This window comes from Myotis myotis, unplaced genomic scaffold (assembly GCF_014108235.1).
Source record: "Myotis myotis isolate mMyoMyo1 unplaced genomic scaffold, mMyoMyo1.p scaffold_m19_p_19, whole genome shotgun sequence".
Lineage (NCBI taxonomy): Eukaryota > Metazoa > Chordata > Mammalia > Chiroptera > Vespertilionidae > Myotis > Myotis myotis.
Genome location: NW_023416323.1, coordinates 954,393 through 977,893, shown reverse-complemented (window position 1 = coordinate 977,893; position 23,501 = coordinate 954,393). Strand labels below are relative to the sequence as shown.

Genomic DNA, 23,501 nt, shown 5'->3' with positions numbered 1-23,501 from the left:
GACCCCTTCGGTGCATAATCAGGGCCAGGGAGGGACCGCAGAAGGGCTCCAGGGTGTGTCCGGCCTATCTCACCCAGTCCTGATTGGCTGGACCCCAGCAGCAAGCTAACCTACCAGTCAGAGCGTCTGCCCCCTGGTGGTCAGTGCACATCATAGCTACTGGTTGCTTAGGCTTTTGTATATATAGACTAGAGGCCCAGTGCACGAATTCATCTCGAGTGGGGTCCCTAGGCCTGGTCGGCATTTGGGCCAGTGGAGGGTGGGACTGTGGGAGGTTGCCAGCCGGTGGCAGGGAGGGACCAGGAGAGGTTGGCCACCATGGGAGGTTGGCTGTGGGAGCACACTGACCACCAGGGGGCAGCTCCTGCATTGAGTGTCTGCCCCCTGATGGTCAATACACATCATAGCAACTGGTCGTTCTGCTTGCTTAGGCTTTTATATATATAGACTAGTGGCCAGGTGCATGAAATTCATGCACGGAGGGGGGGTTCCCTCAGCCCAGCCTGCACCCTCACCAATCGGGGACCCCTTGGGGGATGTCCAACTGCTGGTTTAGGCCTGATCCTAACTGCCCTCCCCTGCCAGCCTGATCTCACCCCAACTGCCCTCCCCTGCTGGCTTGATCTCACCCTCAACTGCCCTCCCCTGCCAGCCTGATCACCCCTAACTGCCTCTGCCTTGGCCCCCACCACCATGGCTTTGTCTGGAAGGAAGTTGGACGTCCGGAATATGGCCAGTTGACCCAGTCTAATTAGCATATTACCCTTTTATTAGTATAGATAGATTATATGGGATAGGATTGCTTAAATTGGGATGGAGGGAAGCCTTTTTCAGCAGGAGGAAATGCTCTTGGCAGACAAACATACATAATCCCTATATCTGGACTGATAGCCAGCCATATGCACTATACTGCCAAAACTGTCATTAAAAAATGAACCGCTTTCTTACCCCTTACACCAAACAGCTGTAAAAACCCTCCTCAGCCCCCACTTTAGGTTCTGCCTTTGCAGTTCACCCATATTAGGTTCTGATTGGTCGGTTTCTGTGCCAGTCAAAAGCTCTGCCTCCTCAGCAGCCATTGGCTCCTCGCAGTTCACCCAGATTTGGTTCTGATTGGTTGGTTTCCATGCCAGTCAGCGTTAAAAGATCTGCCTCCTAGGCAGCCTTGGCTCCTCACAGTTCACCCAGATTTGGTTCTGATTGGTCGGTTCCTATGCCAATCAGTATCTCTGGGACTATCTCTGGGCCTGATCAGAGAGGCGGGGCTGATCAGCAGCCCCGTGGAGGCCCAGAGAAATAGAGGCACATCTGCTGATGAAGCCCGGACGGAGGGAAAGAGAGAGGCAATGGCTGATAACAGCTGCCACGGAGGCTGTGGATCAGAACCTGCCTTTCTCTCCGGACCTCTCTCCAGCACTGACTGCAGGATTGACTTCCGGTGTTAGGTCAAGCCTTCGGTCGGTCGTTATGGACCCTGGGTTTTTATACATTAGGATTACTCAGGAGAGAGGCCTTAGAAAGAGTAAGAGTTTGACCAGGCCTTGTACAAAAGTGAGCTGGACAAGCCAAAATGAACTAAGTGTAAGCTCTATAAATGCATAAACCTTTTTTCTAAATCTACATCGTCTTATTGCAAGTACTTCATGGGTGCTCAATATTTGTTAATAGATGGGAAAAGTGTATATTTGAAAATTGTGTTGAGATCACCTCCACAATTTCATAAAATTTTGTGTTCTGAACAGGAAACCTAAATGACCTTATTAAAATTAACTCGGGGAGACAAAGTTGAGTTGGTAGGAAACCAGCACTGCAATATGTAGTATTTGGCATCACCCTACTGTGATGAGCTCCCCTGCTCTCCCTCAGCCTCTCTCATCAAGTTGGGCCCTACTATCTCGGACTCTGTCTAGTGTTCTATTGATTTTATACTGTATACACGCAGTTATCCTTTGTGATAGTATACAATGACTGAAAAATTGAATTTGTTAATCTTGCAATAAGGCACCAGACGATTGATTTTTTTTTTTTCAAAGATATCACAACAGGGATTTAAGTGTTAGAATTAGTGGTGACAAACATTTCACAGGCAATGAAAGAGCTGCTCTTTTGTTTGTGATGTTGGGTATTCACTATTCACTCCCAATGTGCGTGGCTGCTCTGACATTGACTACCATCACACCAAAGATTAAACCTCTAGTTATGTGTCCAGTTTTCTTGACCTTTGTAGGTAATTCAGTTTCAACTCCCACTTGATACCATGGACTCAATTTTTCCCTTTTTTGCCTCTGGAGAATTTTCCTATCTTTGCTTTGAGATTGGCTACATGTTAATACTTTGGGGGACTTGTAACATATAAGCAGCATTTAAAAATATATTTATTATTGATTTCAGAGAGGAAAGGAGAGGGAGAGAGAGATAGGAACATCAATGATGAGAGAGAATCATTGATCGGCTGCCTCCTGCATGCCCCCTATTGGGGATCGAGCCCGCAACCCAGGCATGTGCCCTTGACCGGAATCAAACCTGGGACCCTTCAGTCCACAGGCCAACGCTCTATCCACTGAGCCAAACCAGTTAGGGCTAAGCAGCTTTTTTTTAAAGGACCAAAAGGCAAACCCAGTCAGTGGCTCACTCCCAACCCTGTAGATTCTCCTATGCCATAGGGCATCAATGGGAAGGAATAGACTCCTGAAAAACAGATGGAATGTATAACCAGATTCCAACAAAGCTGAGGCCTTTGACCTCTAAATTTAGCTGAGCCTCCTTTGCCATTAAAAGGAGGCTTTCCTCCCATCTCTGAGTTAGTCTCCCCTTGCCTGAAGGACTTGTAATGATCTCTCCTGAGATAGTTTCCTTGCAGTGAACTATAGGTTCTCAAGACTTGCCTCCACCCCACCCCACTTTTCTAGACCTATACAGATTCAAATCTTTGCATGCCACAGAAGGGGATCTGGGTGTGGAAGCCATCTATATATATAAAAGCCTAATATGCAAAGTGTCCCCTTGGGAGTTCGATCGATCGGGAGTTCAATTGCTCGCTATGATACGCACTGGCCACCAGGAGGTGGCATGGAATGAAGGGAGGCCCCAGTTGGCAGCCGGCAGCCACTAGGGACCCTACCCAGGCATGAATTTCTTGCACTGGGCCTCTAGTCAGGTATAAAGTATGACCATGAGGAAATACGTATCTGTCAAAATAAGGGTTTTTATAATATACTAGAGGCCCCATGCACAAATTCATGCATGGGTGAGGCCAGACCTGTTGGGAGAAGGAGATGGCGGGCCAGGGGGGAGGGGACATGGGCCATTGGCTGGTTGGCCCCACCCAATTGGGGTGGGGGGACGGATTGGGGGGGCCGTCCAGCCCACCGCCCACAGCTGGCCCTGCCCCCAAGTGGGGAGGCTAATCAGGGACCAGCAGCCAGGAGAAGGGGCCGGGGTGGTTGGCTGGCCGTCCCCACCCCCGATTGGTGTGGAGGGGGCAGATTGGGGGTGGGGCCAGCTAGGGGGAGGGGCTGCGGACAGTTAGCCTGCCAGCCCTGCCCAGATTGGAGTGGGGAGGCTGATCGGGTGTGGTGCTGACTGGGGGGAGGGGCCATGGGCCAATCAAGGTGGTGGGAGCTGATCGGGGTGGGGCCAGCCATGGGGAGGGGCTGTGGGTGCTGGGCTGACTGGCCCTGCTCCCGAATGCAGTGGGGGGAGCTGATCTGGGGCCAGTGGCTGGGGGGAGGGGCTGTGGGTGTTTGGCTGGCCAGCCCCACCCCTAATTGGGGTGGTGGGGCTGATCTGGAGTGGGGCCAGGCAGGGGCTGCAGAAGATTGGCTGACTGGCCCCGCCCCCTATTGGGGTAAGGGGAGTGATCAAGGGTGGGGCCAGCTGGGGGGAGGGGTTGCAGGCCAATCGCAGTGGTGGGGGCCCCTCCAGGCCTGGGCGGCCAGCCAACCTCCTGCAGCCCCTCCCCTGGCTGGCCAGCCCGCCCCCTATTGGGGTAGGGGGGTGATGGGGGCGGGGATGGCCCAGGGGAGCGGCTGCGGGAGGTTGGCTGCTGGCCCCACCCACGATCCAGCCAGTTTGCTGGCCACAGCTGGCATCATAGCCACCAGTCATTCTGGTTGTTACAGTGTTCCGGTCACTGGCTTTTTGTATATATAGATATCAACAGAAACCTGAGAAATGTATATTGTGGATCTTATGGGTATCAAATCAGGTGGAAATAATGTAATGTTGGATTAGGCTGGATTTGTCGATATGGGTGCATTGAACACCATTTGCAGACTTAGTGTGTTAGTTAGCTTAGTACCTGGGAATGCCTTCAACAGTTTGCTTAGTGAATGACTGAAACCTGGGTCAGAGTTAGCTTATGCTAAAGTCAAAATGCCAGAATTGCCCTGCCAGTGTGGTTCAGTGGTTGAGCATCGACCTATGAACCAGAAGGTCAAGGTTTGATTCCCAGTCAGGGGCTCATGCAGGAGGCACCTGATCAATGATTCTCTCATTGATGTTTCTATCTCCCTCTTCCTTCCTCTGAAATCAATAAAATTATATATATTTTTAATTGCCAGAACTTTCTAAGTATGTTATAGAAAGTTTCTCAACCTTGACACTATTGACATTTTGTTGGATAATTTTTCATTCTTGGGGGCTGTCCTGTACTTTGTAGGATATTTAGTAGCATCTTTAGCCTCTACCCACCAGATGCCAGTAGCACATTCTCTTTTTCCCAAGTTGTAAAATAATAATAATAATAATAATAATAATAATGTCTCAAGATACTGCCAAATGTCCCTGATGTGGGGGTAGGGGGCAGTAAGGAAGGGGCAGAGTTGTTTGCAGTTGAGAAACACTGCTGTAGAAGATACACAGCAACCTAGGGGAGCATTGGCAGTCTTGGAGAGCTCTATAATGACCCTTCGCTACAGGCCAAGAATGAGAGAAGGAAATTTTGACATTAAAATGGGGCTCCCTGAAGTCAGTGAGGATGGTGGGATGCTGGGGCATCACAGGTCAAGTGGAGACATTTCACTGGCAGAAACAAACTGATTGTGTTTTCATTATGAACAGCAAATCCAAAGGGATATATATCATCAGAATGGTTTGGTTCACAGAAATTTTTGCATTGGGTTATTGATTGTATTGTCCCTCAGGCTAGCCTACTAATAGGAAGCCTACCAGTATCCTACTTGATTTGAATAAGTGGAAAGGTTCTAGGTCTGGCGAACATAAATCTAACTTGAATCAACATGAGAGTTGTGGATCCTCAGTCAATTTCATAACATGAGTTGGTTTTCATTTCCAGCACATCTGGAATGAGGGTCAAGTTGGGTCTCCTTAAGGAATGACTCTGTTATACTTCCCAAACTATATGCCATAAATCATCCTAGACTTCCTCAAAGTGACTTACAGCCATATTTTATGGAGGGATGCACTGGGTAAGTAAATAACTGGAATATGAAGGTATTACTGGACACTAGAACTGACATTTTCTGGAACCCCCAAAATGGCACTGTAGTCCACCAGTTAGGAGAGAAGCTTATACAAGACAAATAATGGATGTTTTTGCTCGGGCCTCTATGTAGTGGTCTGAACAGATCCCTGACCCCATCCTATGGTTGTTTTCCCAAGTTCCAGAATGCAGAGTTGCAATAGAAATATTCAGCGCTAGCTGGTTTGGCTCAGTGGATAGAGTGTCAGGCTGCAGACTGAAGGGTCCCAGGTCCGATTCTGGTCAAGGGCGCATGCCCGGGTTGTGGGCTCAGCTCCCAGTTGGGGGCATGCAGGAGGCAGCTGATCAATGATTCTCTCTCATCATTGATATTTGTATTTCTCCCTCTCCCTTTCTCTCTGAAATCAATAAAAAAGATATATTAAAAAAAAAAAGAAATATTCAACCACTGGAGGAATTCTCACATTAATTCCCTGTCCCATGTAATAAGGGCTATTTGGTAAGAAAGGACAAGTAAACACTAGAACTGCCTCACGTGTATCAAAATAGAAAACCAAAAGCAGTACCATATCCCTAGAGGGGTTACCGAGATTAATGCCACTATCGGTATATTGAAAGTTGCAGTGGTCATGATTTCTATCACATCCCCATTCAATTCACTCATTTGACCTGTGCAGAATCCAGGTGAACCTTGGATAATGACATGGGATTATTGTAAACTTAATTAGGAATTGAGTCCAGTTGCAGCTCCAAATGTGTTTTTTTTTTTTTTTTTTTTTTTTTTAAATATATTCCATTGACCCTTTACAGAGAGGAAAGGAGAGAGACAGAGAGCCAGAAACATCGATGAGAGAGAAACATCGATCAGCCACCTCTTGCACATCTCCCACTGGGGATGTGCCTGCAACCGAGGTACATGCCCTTGACCGGAATCGAACCCGGGATCCTTCAGTCCGCAGGCCGATGCTCTACCCACTGAGCCAAACCGGTTTCAGCCCAAATGTGGTTTTATTGCTGGAGCAAATCAACACGCCTGGTGGCACCTAATAAATGCCCATTAAGCCACCATGTGCTTTTTTTCTCTACATATTAGTAAACATCAAAGAAGTTTAGTTTCATGTGTTAGGACCATCAATACACTTTTATGGCCCCAGCTCGGGGCTACTTCAACATTCCAATAGCCTTTTAGAATTTAATCTAGGAATTGGCAATGATGGTCCCTGGGCCAAATCTGGCCACCACTTCTATTTGTAAATAAAATTGTATTGAAACAGCCATGACCACTATTGTCATGCAGAATGGTGGAGTTGAGTAGTTGTGACAGATCATATGGTCTTTTACTTACTACTTGGCTCTTTACAGAACTAATTTTATGACCTCTGATACATATCTGATCACGTATGAAGTGTATGAAGATAGGGATACTACACGGAGTTCACAACATTGTTATTTAGGATTTTGGAGCAACGTTTGTCATTCTCTGCATATGACACCAGTCCTGAGAAAGCAGCTTCTGGCTTTATCCGGGTCTAGTTAAAACTAAGACCAGCTGGTGTGGCTCAGTGGTTGAGCACCAACCCAAGCACCAAGCAGTCACCAATTCAATTCCCAGTTTGGGCTCATGCCCAGGTTGTGGGCTGGTGTGTAGGAGGCAGCTGGTCCATGCTTCTATCTCTCCCTAAAATAAATAAAAACGTCTATATATATAAAAGGCTAAGCGACTGTCCGACCATCTGACTGTCCAGTAGGTATGATGTGCACTGACCACCAGGGGGCAGATGCTCAATGCAGGAGCTGCCAAGCTGTGGTGACTTGGCAGCAGTGGTTCTTGGGTGACACACCCCGGAACCAGAGAGGAGGGAGCTTGAGTCTGGGGTGCATCACCAGAGAACTTCCCTCTTGCAATCCCGGCCCCTCAAGGGGATGTCGGAGAGCCGGATTTGGCCCAATCCCCGCAGACCAGGCTGAGGGACCCCACCTGCCAGAGGGATACCACTCACTCCGCAGACACCCTTCGAGCTGTGGCACCGCCCCAGGCTGGGGAGTGGGCGCCAGAGGTTGGCTCCAGGGTGTTTCCAGCCCATCTTGCCCAGTCCCACCCCGCCAACCACCTTCTAATTAATTTCCTTTCAATGTGCATGAATCTGTACACCAGGCACTAGCATTTAATAAAAATAAAAAATACCATTATCCCTGGCTAGTTTGGCTCAGTGATTAGAGCATCAGCCTGCACAGCAAAGGGTTGCAGATTCAACTCCCACCACAGGAAAACAAAAGACCAGGAAAAACTTGCTGGACACCAGGAGTCAGACCTCATAGGGAACTGAAACTGTCCTAAAGACACCTGATCGCACACCTGCATTCCATCCAAATTCCAAGCTCACCAACTCATTCCCCAGACCCACTGAGGGCAAGAGCTTCCTGCCAGTGACTGCATCTACATATATACTAGAGGCCTAGTGCACAAAAATTTGTGCACTGGCGGGGGGTGCGTGTCCCTCAGCCCCACTTGTGCCCTCTCACAGTCTGGGACCCCTCGGGAGATAACCACCTGCTGGCTTAGGCCCGCTCCCCGGGTGGCAGATGGCAGGCCGAACCCTAGGTGCCTGCCCCGCCTCCCCAGATCGTGCACAGGGCAGGGCCGATCCAGGGTTTGGGGCCCCGCCCTGGGTCGCACACAGATCGCTGCTGCCCCACCCGGCCGCCCCGGGTCCGGTTGCACACAGGACCCCCCTCCCCGCCCAGGATTGCAGATAGCAGGCCTGGATGGTGGCAGGGCAGGTGGGATGGAGCTGTCCCGACCTGCCTGCAGTATGAAAATTAGCCACCATCTTTGTTGGCAGTTAATTTGCATATTGTGCTGATTAGCCAATGGGAGGCGTAGCAAAGGTATGGACAATTACCATGTTTGTCTATTATTAGATAGAATATGCTATGTGTCCCCTCGGGAGTTTGACCAGGAGACTGGGAGTTCAATTGCTTGTTATGATGTGCGCTGACCACCAGGGGGCGGCGCAGAATGAAGGAAAGCGCCTGCCAGCAGCCGGAAGGCCCTGATTGGCCTGGATTGCGGGCCAGGCCTAGGGACCCTAGCTGTGTGCAATTTCGTGCACCGGGCCTCTAGTGTAAAGATGAAACTCCAGCCCCCAGGTCCCATTGGCTCAGTGCTGTGCAGCCCTTCCCTTTGGGTATCCCGTTTCCTATCCCCTTTCCTTAAAGAAATTTGGTTTTTCTTTATTCACTCTCTGAGATGGTTATTGAGCCTGCCCACTCACCATCCACCATATTAACCCTTCATAAGAACTGCTTGAGGCCGGCAATATGGCGAGAAGTCATTAAAGGGATTTCTGGAAGTTGCAGACCGGGAACTCCGAGAGTTTGGTGATTTTTGTTTATTGTTTTTTTTGTTTGTTTGTTTGTTTTTAAAAAAATATATTTTATTGATTTTTTTTACAGAGAGAAAGGGAGAGGGATAGAGAGTTAGAAACATCGATAAGCAAGAAACATCAATCAGCTGCCTCCTGCACACTCCCCAATGGGGATGTGACCGCAACCAAGGTACATGCCCTTGACCGGAATCGAACTGGGACCCTTGAGTCCCCAGGCCGACGCTAGTCTATCCACTGCTGCTGTTGTTTTTTTTAATGGCATTAATTGGGGGGGGGGGGACTTCGTTATTCCTCCTCTGGAGGTTCTGGGAAATGTAGTCCCCAACTTTGACTTCTGGGAAGTGTAGTTCCGGTCCTGTAGTAGGAGGCACTTCCGGCCGGGAAGGCAAGGTCACCTCCCTCCGTGTTTTCCGTCCGGGAGGTGAGCGTGGGCCCGGTCGCTACCCAGGCGGCTGTCTGTCTGGGGACCGGGGAGTCGGCGCCGCCCGCGGAGGCGAAGCGGCTGAGGGCGGAGGCTCGTCTGCCCCGCGAACCGGGCCGCGCGGCTGCGCCGTCGGTGAGACGCGGGGCGGGGTGTTATCTCTGCGATACGGCGGGCAGCGCCTCCCGGGAGGGTGTGATTCGAGCCGGAGGCAGAGCGTCGCCGTAGCGAAGGGCGGTGGTGGCCTCGGGTGGCGGGGACGGCATTCCCTCCCCAGCGAAGGGAGAGCGAAGGTCGGGCTCCGGGAGCGGGGCCGGGCCCTTCCGTGCCCCCCGACGCCGCGCTCCTCCCGGGCTGACTGAGTTGTCATCTCCGTTTAGGAGGCAGCGCCTCTCCCCCGCTCGTGCAGGGGGGGCAGACACAATGGCACAGCCCCCTCATCCTTCCCTTCACCCCCGAATTCGGCGGGAGGAGGGGGCACTTCGGGGCCCCTCGCAGCACCGCCCGCCACACACCCTGGGACTTTCCCGTCTGTCCTTTCAGTTGGAAGGGTTCCTTCGCTCCGTAAATTACAACCAGGAACGTGTTCAGATATTTGTTGAATAAGCCCGAGAAGCTTAATTTGCTTCTTCATATGCGTGTGTGTGTTACTACCACACACACATTTTAAATGTATATTTATATCTTAAATTGACTACGCTTTGCATTTCTTTTGTTCTTTTGCCCTCAGTTCAGGTTTTCTTTTTAGGACTTTTAAAAAAACATTTTTATTGATTTCAGAGAGGAAGGGAGAGGGCGAGAGAGAGAGAGAGAGAGAGAGAGAGAGAGAGAGAGAGAGAAACATCAATGATGAGAGAGAATCATTGGTGGGCTGCCTCCTGCACGCCCCCTGTTGGGGATCAAACCCGCAACCCGGGCTCGTGCCCTCGGCTGGAATCGAACCTGCGACCCTTCAGTCCGCAGGCCGACACTCCAGCCACTGAGCCAAGCCGGCCAGGGCTCAGTTCAGTTTATTTCCTTTTATTTGCTCTCAAGGGGTTTTGAAATTATGGGCGTGGATTATTTTTTTAATTTTTAAAAATGATTGTCTCGCTCAACAAATACTAAATAAGCATGGATTTTCATTCTGAAAATTATAGAGATGAAAGTGTACTTAAAGTTTGATAAGGCTGTCCACCACCACCACCTGTTTTTTTGTTTGTTTTTTTTTAACGTAGGCTAAGTTAAAAAGGTTACAGATATATATTTTTTATTCTAACCACTCTTCAACTTTGTCTAATCATTTTTGGGCATTTAAAAAAAATGATATTACCAAATATATTTACAAATGCTTTCTTACCGTTGCTTCTTTCGGAGTTCATTTAGTCTTAAATTTACTTCAGTGATGTTCAGCTGACCTGTCATTGGTTGTTTCTCCATCATGTGGATAACCATTTAGGTGAATGTAGACCTTAAGGTTGACAGTTTTCTGCATTTTCGAGACATTATTCAATTGTCTTAGCTCTCCATTCTGTTTCCCCGTTTCAGTCTAATGGTCATGTCTGTTAGGTAAACTGTATTTTCTTTGTGGGATTTTTAAAGATTTTTGTTGTTGTTTTTAGGTTTATTTAGTCCTTTGCATTCCTGAGTTTCACTGTCATTTGTTTTGGAGATATTTGTTTTTATTTGTACTGTTTAGGATTTCTGTTTGTGAACTCAGCACTTATCTCTTGAAATAAGACCAGCCATTGTTTTCCATTCTCTTCTCACGCTCTTGTTAGACACATTAAGGCCGTGGTTCTCAACCTTCTGGCCCTTTCAATACAGTTCCTCATGTGTGACCCAACCATAAAATTATTTTCGTTGCTACTTCATAACTGTCATGTTGCTACTGTTATGAATCGTCATGTCAATATCTGATATGCAGGATGGTCTTAGGCGACCCCTGTGAAAGGGTCGTTCGACCGCCAAAGGGGTCGCGACCCACAGGTTGAGAACCGCTGTGTTAGGGCCTCAATCTGTCTTCCATGTTTCTTGACTTTTCTTTCTCTTCGCTGTGTGTTTTTCTTCATCTCCATGCACATAGGATAAAAGGTTTATTTACCAATAGCCTTTTCTGGCTGCACGAAATAAACTGACCCGAAATGACACTTTTTAGAAAACTAATACCAGCATCAACAAAATGTTATTAGCTGGGCAATATATTATTAGGTAAGACGAAATTTTAAGTGAGAGTTAGGGTTTCCAGATTTTTAAGGTGACTTTCATAGGAGAGCAATAATAAATGAAATTTCAGGTCTTTATAGTTGTTTTTTGTTGGGAAGGACATTGCAAATCCAGGCAGTCCCCAACTTATCATGGTTCTACTTGGGTTTTTGTTTTTTTTTGACTTTATGATGGTACAAAAGCAACATGCATTCAGTAGAAACTATATTTTGAATTTTGATCTTTTCCTGGGCTAGCGATATGTGCTACAACACACTCTCATGTTGCTGGGCGGCAGCAGCAAGATACAGCTCCCAGTCAGCTGTGCTGCCAGCATTTTTTGGATATTGTGTATTTTACTCTTGAGATGAAACTCAAGATAAATGCTCAACTGTAGGTTAATGTAAGTGCTCTGGGCACGTTTAGGCTAGGCTGAGCCATGATGTTCAGTGTATTACCTGCATTTACAGATTTTTAAATTGATTTTTAAAGAGGGAGGAAAAGAGAGATCAATTACCTGCATTTAAAAATGTTTTTGTATTGACTTTTAGAGAGAATGAGAGACGAAGATCAAACCTTATTTGTGCATTCATTGGCTGCTTCTCTAATGTGCCCTCACCGGACTTCGAATGGGAACCCTTGGTGTATGAGGACAATGCTCTAACCAGCTGAGCTATCCAGCCGCGGCTTAACTGCATTTTTGACTTACGATATTTTCAAGTTTACAATGAGTTTATCGGGACATAACTGCAACCTAAGTCGAGGACATCTGTACAGTTTATGATGCAAAGTGTTATCTGCCCTTTTTGTAGCTACAGGATTCCTGGTTCTTAGAACTTCCTATCTATTCATTTAGTCCTGGGAACAACTGTATGAAGTGGGTATAATAGACGATTCTTATCCTATCATAGTGCAGATGACCAAAGTGAGGTGCAGAGAGGTTTTTTTTTGTTTTGTTAGCATAACCTGCTGTTACACAGATGGTAAATATCATTTCCAGGATTTAAACCTAGGCCCCTAAATGTATAACACAGTGGTTCCCAACGTGGGACACAGGTTGCTCTCAGAGGGGAGCAATTTGATTTTTTAAGGGGAGCAATTTGAGAATGAGTTACTAACAGTGAAGTTTTTGCATTTCTTATGGTTCTAGGGGTCTCATATACATACAGTACATAAGTATATATTGTGACATTTATGCATTCAGTTCTCCATTATATGTTTTGAAACTTTATTTGCTATTTTTTCACATCACTTCATATTATTATTATTATTATTATTATTATTATTATTATTTTAACAGTTTCTTAGTGATTTCTTCCTCAGCCCTTCAACTGTCCTTTCGTTCTTTTATTTTTCTCTTTCGTGGATGCCGTGTTCTTTGGAAGCTTGTTTAGACCAAGTTAATGGCTTTTTAGGCTTCCTCCACATGAATAGGAGTTCACTTTTTTTTAAAAAGGAGTTTACTTTTTGAATAATAAGAATTATATGTCACGGCGGGGGCTTCAGGATTTTAGAGATGCTTAGGTGGGGCGTGGCCAAAACAAGGTTGGGAACCACCGCTCTCACACAATTTGAGCTCGCTATAGCAACAAAGTCTAACTCTCTCAGGTGCTCTCTCTTCCATTAGATACGCCAATATATAGACTTAGATAGTATAATAAATAATAAGAATAAGAATATAGAAAATAGAATAAATAAATAAACCTAGGCCCCTGACTCCAGAGCCCACTTTTTTTTTTTTTTTTTTTTTTGTTGTTGTTGTTGTTTTAAATATATTTTATTGATTTTCCACAGAGAAGAAGGGAGAGGGATAGAAAGTCAGAAACATCGATGAGAGAGATTGATCAGCTGCCTCCTGCACACCCCCCACCGGGGACGCGCCCGCAACCAACGCACATGCCCCTGACCGGAATCGAACCTGGGACCCCCGAGTCCGCAGGCCGACGCTCCATCCACTGAGCCAAACCGGTTCGGCCAGAGCCCACTTTTTTTAACCCTTGTGTTGTTACAGCGCCTCTCATTTCTTCCCATCCCCAGGATCAGAAACCCTTACGGTAGGGATACTGCATTTGGCTGTGCAGATTGTTCACTATCCAGTGGTCCCTGGCGGACAAACCCATTAGCAGCTGTAGTCTCTTCCATGCTCCGCTTATCCAGCCGGATGTGGCTGCGTCTGCCTGGAAGTAGGAGTGCTCTTTTGTAATTTCTCCAAAGGTCCACATGGGCTTATGGGAGCCCAGACCTGTGGCTCATGGCTTCTTCTTCTTCTTCTTCTTTTTTTTTTTTTAATGTATCTTTATTGATTTCAGAGAGGAAGAGAGAGGGAGAGAAGCATCAATGATGAGAATCATTGATTAGCTGCCTCCTGCACGCCCCCTACTGGGGATCGGGCCCACAACTGGGGTATGTGCCCTTACGGGGAATGGAACCTCTTGGTTCATAGGTTGACGCTCAGCCACTGAAGCCACACCAGCCAGGCTCATGGCTTCTTTGTCCTTCCTCAGTTATGCCTTCTCAGGACCCTGACGTTCCCCAGAAGGAGCAGGAGAAAATGACCAAGTTTCAGGTAAGTAAGGCATTTCTTTCTGTCTCCTAAGATGTAATTTTATTTCTCAAAGATTAGGCACATATCTTTTCTCTTCCTTGGAAAGGTTCATGGAAAACAACTGATCTTGAGTGCATGTTGTGCACTAGACTCTGTGTGTGTGTGTGTGTGTGTGTGTGTGTGTGGTGTTTTGTTTGTTTGTTTTTATCTTTATTATTTCACAAAATAATCTGAAAAAGATAATACAGATCTGAAATAGACAAAAATAATTTCCATTGTTACTACCCTCTTTTACAAACTAGCTGTTTTCACTTTCCCATATCCCTTTCTCACATGCACTCATACTTACACATTTGCAAAATTAGAATTGACAGGATATACTTATACATATTAGATAAAGGCTTACTATTGACAATGCTTATTAAGGTTAGTAAGATAAACTCAAGGGAATATGAATAAAAGAAATGAGCCACACAAAAAATAAAGTAAATTTATGTAGAAAATAATGATCACTAATAACTAAATGTGTGTAAATGTTAATAAAAACTTTACTTCACTTAGGTTGTCAATTTTTTTTTTAAAGGAATTATGTCCCATTTGTCCAGAGTCTAGAGCAGTGGTTCCCAACCTTCCTAATGCCGTGACCCTTTAATACAGTTCCTCATGTTGTGGTGACCCCCAATTTCATTGTTACAAATTGAACATAATCAAAGCATAGTGATTAATCACAAAAACAATATCCTATCTAATAAAAGAGAAACATGGTAATTGGCGTACAACCACTATCCTTCCCATTGGCTAATCAGGGCGATATGCAAATTAACTGCCAGCCAAGATGGCGGCCGGCAGCCAGGCAGCTTGAAACTAGCATGAGACTTGCTTGCTTCAGTGACAGAGGATTCCAACGTTCCCGCCTGCCTTGCCGGCCTCTGAGCTTGCAGTTTTAGAAACATTGTTACAAATATAGAAGCTAAACAAAACCCCAGAAACCTGCTTTCAGCCCACCGGGATCAGCTGGAGTGGATACAGTGTTTCAATTATAGAACCAAAACAAACCAGATACCTGCTTTCAGCAGCGTAAGCCTCAGAGCTGGGGCCAGAGCTAAAGCTGGCCCAGAATAAAAGAAAAAAAGGAGCAGTTGGGAGCTTCAGTCACCCGCCAGCCTGAAAACAGCCCTCAGCCCCTCACCCAGACTGGCCAGGCACCCCAGTGGGGACCCCCACCCTGATCCAGGACACCCTTCAGGGCAAACCAGCCGGCCCCACCCATGCACCAGGCCTCTATCCTATATAGTAAAAGGGTAATATGCCTCCCAGCACCGGGATCAGCGTGACGGGGCGGGGCCACAACCTCCCTATCCACCCTGCTCTGTTCGTGACAGGGGAAGGCGCCCCAACCCCCTGCTCAGCCCTGCTCTGTGCCTGATAGGGGGGAGCTCCCCAACCCCTGATCGCCCTGTGGCTCTGTGTGTGACAGGGTGCGGCGCCCCAACCCCCTGATCAGCCCTGCTCTGTGTGTGACGGTGCGGCGCCCCAACCCCCTGATTGGCCCTCTCTGTGCGTGACGGGGTGGCGTCGCAACCTCCCCATCGACCCTGCCTTGAGTGTGACGGGGCGGTGCCCCAACCCCCCAATCGGCCCTACCCTGAGCGTGACTGAGGGTGGCATCGCAACCTCCTGATCGGCCCTGCTCTGTGCATGACAGGGGCCGGCGCCCCAACTCCCCAATTGGCCCTGCTCTGAGCCCGACCACGGGCTGCACCTAGGGATTGGGCCTGCCCTCTGCCACCTGGGAGCAGGCCTAAGCCAGCAGGTCGTTATCTCCCGAAGGGTCCCAGACTGTGAGAGGGCACAGGCTGGGCTGAGGGACCCCCCCACCCCCGCCCCGAGTGCACAAATTTTTGTGCACCGGGTCTTTAGTGTAATTATATATGTGTTTTCCGATGGTCTTAGGCGACCCCTGTGAAAGGGTCGTTAGACCCCCAAAGGGGTGGTGACCCGCAGGTTGATAGCCGCTGGTCTAGAGATTCAGGGACGTTTGTATTCTCACATGAAAGGTGACTTGGGCCCTATTTGGTTTGGCTCAATGGATAGAGCGTCAGCCTGCGGACTGAAGGGCCCCAGGTTCGATTCCGGCCAAGGGCACATGCCTGGGTTGCAGGCTCAATCCCCAGTAGGGGGCATGCAGGAGGCAGCCAATCAATGATTCTCTCTCATCATTGATATTTCTGTCTCTCTCTTCCTGTCTAAAATCAATAAAATATATTTAAAAAGGAAAAAAAAAGAAAGGTAACTTGGAAAAACCTTTAGAGAGGGAAATTTGCTATTTGCCATTCTGCTTTCAAATTTGTAACTTCATATTCTATTCTATGACTTTGCAATCGCTACTTCTAAGCTAAGATCTCTGTAAAAGGATCTTTGCAGCATTGATTATAAGTAAAAAATCTGTAATTAATTATATATTTGTATTAAAGATAAATCATCACAACAACCACCATCAAAAAAATCATCAAAAAACAAAGATTAATGGTCAATTCCAAGGAATACTATACTCTGCAATCCCAAAATGGAATGGAAGCGTCTATAACGATACCAGTTGTTCAAACTTACTTAGTATTTGTTATGTGCCAGGCACCGTTTTACGTATATTCACTTTACGTATATTCACTTATCTAATCCTTTCAAACATCTTGCAGTTGAGACACCGTTGTAGAGAAGAAGTGGAGGTTGTTAGAGGTTAAGGAATTTGTCCAACATCTTGTAATTAATACCTTGGCATTTGAACTCGGCCTGTTCCTGCATCAGCTGTAGCATGTGTCTTCAAAACACAGAGGAAGAGCTATAAGCTGGAGACCTGTCCTGGAGGATTGCTGAAGGCCTGTGAACTTTGCAAACGTTAAAAACAGTGACAGAGCCCAAGATTTGTAGGGAGACAGGGAGAGGTAGTGAGAGAGGGACAACTATTGACTGAAAACTGCCTGGGGTCCTCCATCTCTATAACGATTTTTTGGTAACGTTCTTTAACTTGTCGATGGTGCCTTCATGGGCCTTTTTTGCAAGATTCAGGTGGAGTGTGTTTGGTGTTGTAGGAGGCAGTGACCTTCAAGGACGTGGCTGTGGTTTTCACTGAAGAGGAGCTGGCGCTGCTGGACCCTGTCCAGAGGAAGCTGTACCGAGACGTGATGCTGGAGAACTTCCGGAACCTGGTCTCAGTGGGTGAGGACAGGCGCCCTCTGACACTGAATCTCAGCCCCTTTGAGAGTCTCTGTGTCCTCTGTTCAGAGAGTTAGACCTTTTGAAATAGTTCCCTGACCTTGAAGACACAGTTTTTCTAACCCCTGGGATTACAGGCAAAGGTTTTTCTGGTCTTCCTGCTCAGGGAAAAATCTTGTCACCTTTCCCTCCCCCCCCCCCCCCCCAGGACATTTGGCAATGTATGGGGACAGTTTTTATTGTCATGACTGGGGGAGGGGTGCTAGCGATGCTGCTAAACCACTTTCAATGCAAAGAATAACCCCCACAGCAGAGAATTAGCCAGTCCAAACGATCAACAGTGCCTTGGCTGAGAAGCCCTATTTTAAATGAAGTATAAACAGGCAGCTTAGCTTCTATACTTTGTCCTTCAAATACTTCATCTTTCAAATTATGGTTGTGACCCATTGATAGGTCATGGAATCAACTTAGCACATTGTCCAGGGGTAGGCAAAAGGAAGTTTACAGCTGTGAGTGACATTCTTTTGATTTAAAGCTTTTCCATATGAGCAACTATAACGTACTTTTGTCCACCCCTGCATTGGCATTACTTCCCCCCGCCCCCCCCATGAAATAGTTCCTCTCCTTTTTCTATTTTATTCTATCAGTATTCTGTATCAAGACCTGCCTGCTCACATTGCAGCCTGTACTATGTCCATTTGCAGTGAGTGGTGTGAGCGTGTGAGAAATTCAATGGAAACAGACAATGGCTAATTCTAATTTTATCTATATACTAGAGGCCTGGTCCACAAAATTCGTGCACTTGACGGGGGTTTCCTCAGCCTGGCCTGCGCCCTCTCTCAGTCCAGGAGCCCTTGGGGGATGCCTGACTGAGAAGAGAGGCTCCCACCACCGCCTCTGTGCTCGCCAGCCATGAGCCCAGTTCAGGACTTCTGGCTGAGCGGCGCTCCCCCTGTGGGAGTACACTGACCATCAGGGGGCAGCTCCTGCATTGATCGTCTGCCCCCTGGTGGTCAGTGCGCATCATTGCGACTGGTGGTTCTGCCATTCGGTCGATTTGCATATACGTATTAGCCCTTTATTATATAGGATAGATATGAACCAGGCCACGACCTAAATTTCTTTATTATTATAGTTCATGATCAAAAAGCTCTTAAAAATATCACTTTACAGGTTCTGAGGATTATGGAATTTGAACAAAAATATATTTTAGCTCTCTGCGCATCTTACATGTATACATATATCTGCCTTTTCATAGGATATCTTTCCTTCAAACCAGGTAAGGCAACCCAGTTGGAGGCAGAAGAAAACCTTTGGATGATGGAAAGAGAAACTCAAAGAAATGGGAATTCCAGGGAGAACCACATGGCTGTTCTTGCAGGTACCAGCTAATCTGCTCACTGCATCTGTGATTACCACTCGTGTGGGAGTGCTGTCATCTCTTGCCTGGACTGTGACAATAGTCTCCACACCAGCAAAAGGGATAGATGCAGCGGGTGAGGTCTCGGAGGGTCTCCTCCTGCTCCCTCTTATAAGGACGCTTGTGATTACTTTGGACCCATCCAGATAACCCAGGATAACCCCCTCTCAAGAGCCTTAATTTAGTCACATCTAAAGTCCCCTTTGTCGGGAATGTTAACATGTTCCCAGGTCCTACAGGTTAGGGTGTGGACGTCTTTGAGGGCCATTCAGTTAGCCCACCACACCCAGAACCGTGTATATACCTGTTGAGACTTTTTTAGCCTGTATTATTAGAATCTAACTCCAATAAATTTTTAAGGATTTGGTACCCTTCTCCCTCACCTTAAACATTTTAAGCCAATGGCTTCCAACCATTTTTAGTCATGACCTTCAATAAGAAATATTTTACATCTTGACCCAGCATCAATATAATGTATGTGCATATTTACATACGTGCCTGTAGCTGAAACAAGCATTTCACACAGTTGTGGTACCCTTAGCTTGTATACACTTCTCATATTTTTATTCTTTTTTTTTATATTTGTCACAGTTATGGAATCGGGTTCACAGTTCACTGATACCTCTCAGCAATTTGAAAAATTCTGTTGCAGCTGTGATAAAGCAGTAAAGAAAACAGTGCATGTTTTTCCTGTGACCATTACATTCTAGTGGGTCTCAAATGATAAGAAAAAATTAGGAAGTATATAGTCAATCAGGCAAGTGCTGTGGGGCAAAATAAAGCAGGAAAGGCAAATGGGAAGAATCAAAGGTGTATGGGGGTGAGGAGGAATTATTTTATATTGAGTGATAAGGAAGGCCTCACCCAATTGAGTGACTTTGAGTAGAGACCTGAGGGGATGAGAAACAGCACAGTACTAGCTCTCCCGAGAAAGCTTTCCAAGGCGAGGAGACCTCCCTCTCTTCCTCGTCAGGATTGCCCTTGAGAGTCTGCACTGTGCCATTTCTTTCCTTTTCCCAGGTTCTTCCTGAGTTGTACCAGGTTAGTTTTCCCTTTTCCACTTCTTACTGAGACCTGGTTTACTTCCAGATTTAGAACAGTGAATGTTATTAGTCCGACCATTTCCCAAATTTACTCTTAGAAGATAATTTCTACCAGGACCTAAAATCCTATTGTATGCCTACAGTCTGAGCTTTTGTAGCCTAATGAGGTAGAATCCCACTGGTCATAGGAATACTGTGGACAAGGTGAGCAACTTTTAATTGATGTCACTGTAGGTTAGAATGGGGATTGTCTTTGTTGCTCTGCAGCCATCTGAGTCCAGACTTCAGCTCAGGTGTTACATGTTAGACTTATGGTTCTGAATGGGTCACCTTTACACTTAGTGGGTAAGAGCCTGGCGACTCTATTCTTTGCTTCAACTGCACGGGAAAGCAAGAAAAGGACAAATGGTGTTGTACAGAGATGACCCTCCCCTAGGTTTATGAAGGCCTTGCCCCATTGTCTAAGTGTGAAATCCTGACATTTCTGAGCAAAGCTTTCACTTGTCGTCATCTTGGAATACCGCTTTTTCTTACAGGCAGCAAGAATCAGAATGAGGTGGAGATTCTTCAGAAAGTTGCATTAAAGTACCTTTCACATGAAACGCTATTCTGGCAAATCTGGAGACAGATTGCAAGTGATTCAACCAGGTGTCCTCAGAGGGAGAGCTCCCGGTTACTACAAGGCCGTTCTGATCAGACCTCTGGGAGTGGGAGTGGTGTGGTGAAATGTAAAGGAGAAGGCCCCTGCTGTGTTGAAACTCAAGACTGTTTCCATGTCGAGGATGCTTGTGGGCATATGCACCTGAGTGAGTCACAGAATCAGAATGGAGGTAAGCAAAGTCATGTGAAAGATCACCTGCATGCCTGCGAAGCCATGAAGAAATCACTGCTTAGTGATCATATTAAAATTCACACAGAACAGAAACCCTACAGATCTAATGACTGTGGGAACAGCATGCGCGATGGCGTCTGTCAGCATTTACCCTGCAGAGAGGAACTGCATCTCTGTAGTGAGTGTGGGAAGGGCTTCAGCTATAGCTCACTGCTTTCAAGTCACCAGACTGCACACCCAGGAGGGAAATGTTTGGCTCAGAACTCACCCCTGCAGGCTCCTCAGAGGATTCACCCAGGAGAGAAACTCTCGAAATGTCATGACTCCGATGATTGCTTCAATAAGAGTTCCTTTCATTCTCATTCTGATCATGCAGGAGAAAAGTCCTATAGATGTGACAACTGTGGCAAGGGATTCAGTAGCAGCACAGGTCTCACCATTCATTACAGAACTCACACTGGAGAGAAACCTTATAAATGTGAGGAGTGTGGTAAATGCTTTAGTCAGAGTTCAAACTTCCAATGCCATCAGAGAGTCCACACTGAAGAAAAGCCATACAAATGTGAAGAGTGCGGCAAGGGCTTCGGTTGGAGTGTTAATCTTCGTGTTCATCAGAGGGTGCACAGGGGTGAGAAGCCCTATATCTGTGAGGAGTGCGGGAAGGGCTTCACTCAGGCCGCCCACTATCACATCCATCAGAGGGTCCACACTGGGGAGAAACCTTATAAGTGTGATGTCTGTGGGAAGGGCTTCAGCCACAATTCACCATTAATATGCCACCGGAGACTCCACACTGGAGAGAAACCGTACAGATGTGAGGTGTGTGGGAAAGGCTTTACTCGCAATACGGATCTTCACATCCATTTTCGGGTTCACACAGGAGAGAAACCCTACAGATGTAAGGAGTGTGGGAAGGGCTTCAGCCAGGCTTCCAACCTTCAAGTCCATCAGAACGTCCACACTGGGGAGAAACGATTCAAATGTGAAACTTGTGGGAAGGGCTTCAGTCAGTCCTCAAAGCTGCAAACCCATCAGAGAGTCCACACGGGGGAGAAGCCATACAAATGTGATGTGTGTGGAAAGGGCTTCAGTTACAGTTCCAACCTTAAACTGCACCAAGTAATTCACACGGGGGAGAAGCCATACAAGTGTGAGGAGTGTGGGAGGGGCTTTAGTTGGAGATCAAATCTTCACGCTCATCAGCGAGTCCACTCAGGAGAGAAGCCCTATAAATGTGACAAGTGTGATAAGAGCTTCAGTCAGTCCATCGATTTTCGGGTCCATCAGAGAGTCCACACTGGAGAGAAACCGTACACGTGTGGTGTGTGTGGGAAGGGCTTCAGTCAGTCCTCTGGCCTTCAGTCCCATCAGAGAGTCCACACGGGGGAGAAGCCATACACATGTGATGTCTGTGGCAAGGGCTTTAGGTACAGCTCACAGTTTCTGTACCATCAGAGAGGCCACACTGGGGAGAAACCTTACACATGTGAGGAGTGTGGGAAAGGCTTTGGTAGGAGCTTGAATCTTCGCCATCATCAGAGGGTGCACACTGGAGAGAAGCCCCATAAGTGTGAGGAGTGTGGAAAGTCCTTTAGTCTCCCCTCAAATCTTAGAGTCCATCTGAGTGTTCACCTTCGGGAGAAACTGTTTAAATGTGAGGAGTGTGGGAAGGGCTTCAGTCAGAGTTCACGTCTTCAGGCCCATCTGAGAGTCCACACTGGAGAGAAACCGTACACGTGTGACGTATGCGGGAAGGACTTCAGTCACCGCTCACGTCTCACGCACCATCAGAAAGTCCACTCTGGCAAGAATCGTTAAGAATGAGAAATGTGTTCATGCTTCCTGTCAGGTTGTACATCTAGTTTTTGGAGAGTCCTTGCTGGGGATAAAACACTAAAGTTTTGAGAGTGGAAAGGGGTTTTATAAATATTTCTCTCTTTTCTGAGACCAGCACGGCTAGAGAACGGACAGGAGTCCTGAGTATGGGCGACGGGGGATTGAGAAAATGAAAGAGACAGACACAAAGACAGTAGGAAAGCTGGGACTGGGTGGGACAGCTGACCCAGAGCTGATACAGCACATTTATTTTATATAGTAAGATACCAGGAAGTTTTACCAAAGTTTAAGATAAAGAAAGTATGTGCATCTTTGTAATCGTCACTTCTGGATGGGCTGGATAATCATGTTTGTTTCTGGTGCCAGGCTGGATTTAGATAATGAAATCCACCCCCTGGTGCCTGAACTAAAGGTCAGACTGACGGCACACCTGCCTCTGGCAAGGTATGTTCCAGGGCATGGCTCTGCCAGGGTCCACTGGATTCAGACGATTGTCATCTCAGGGGCCTTTCCCAGGCGTTCTCTACAGGGTTTCTTCACTTGGAATCTAATACATCCAGGAATAGGACTGATATTCAGGGGAGAAATATGTTGTAACCCTCTTGGTAAAATCCAGTTGATGTAAATGATCTTTCAAAATGAGTGCATGCCAAAAAAGAATGTGTGAAAAGGATTATTTGCCATATACAATCTAGTTTGGGGCTATCAGGGAAGGTTTTGGATTATTTTCTCATTAACTTCCAATTTATATGTATTTACAGTGACCATTATTTTTTTTTACTAAAGTTTAAAAGGTATGAAAAATGAAATGAATAAAATAACTAACTAAAAATTACCTATAGTCAAGGACTCATAATATGATTGCTTTATTTCATTCAGTATATTGGATTAAAATTAAAGAATATATCCCCAGAGGTGAATCTTAGCTCTTCAGAAGTGAATTTGTGTTTGTAATGTTCATATATATGAACATTAATTACATTATTGATTATAAAAACAAACATAGAAATAATCATTGATTATCAAAGTGTTTTACAATTCATTGATCCAGAGGAACACTATGCAAATATCAAATGGGAGAAGGTAAATTTGTAGTAAACGATGTTGGATGATGTCCAGAATATATTCATTTGGAAAACAAATCTTGGGATTTTCATGTGATCACATTTTTTTTT

The 23,501-nt window shown here is 46.5% G+C and overlaps 1 protein-coding gene across 3 annotated transcripts; it reads left to right on the top strand.

Annotated features, from left to right (window-relative positions):
• The first annotated feature begins 9,218 nt into the window (after positions 1-9,218).
• Positions 9,219-23,161, top strand: LOC118674513 (zinc finger protein 227-like). Of its 3 annotated transcripts, none has more exons than XM_036346399.1 (5): positions 9,219-9,388; positions 13,942-14,003; positions 17,072-17,198; positions 18,475-18,576; positions 20,195-23,161. In XM_036346399.1, the coding sequence occupies exons 2-5, from the start codon at positions 13,944-13,946 to the stop codon at positions 22,306-22,308; spliced, it is 2,403 nt and encodes an 800-aa protein (XP_036202292.1). In that variant the 5' UTR covers positions 9,219-9,388; positions 13,942-13,943; the 3' UTR covers positions 22,309-23,161. The 3 variants fall into 3 exon arrangements, with proteins under 3 accessions (XP_036202292.1, XP_036202291.1, XP_036202293.1); XM_036346398.1 differs by having other exon boundaries at positions 18,454-18,576; XM_036346400.1 differs by having other exon boundaries at positions 16,457-17,198; positions 18,454-18,576.
• Positions 23,162-23,501: the final 340 nt, after the last annotated feature.

What these genes read in the sequence shown, in the direction of transcription:
- LOC118674513 (XM_036346398.1), top strand. Translation starts at nt 13,944, where the DNA reads ATGCCTTCTCAGGACCCTGACGTTCCCCAGAAGGAGCAGGAGAAAATG. An exon ending in AGAAAATGACCAAGTTTCAG is followed by an intron (nt 14,004 to 17,071) that starts GTAAGTAAGGCA and finishes TTGGTGTTGTAG; the next exon opens with GAGGCAGTGACCTTCAAGGA. An exon ending in CCGGAACCTGGTCTCAGTGG is followed by an intron (nt 17,199 to 18,453) that starts GTGAGGACAGGC and finishes GCCTTTTCATAG; the next exon opens with GATATCTTTCCTTCAAACCA.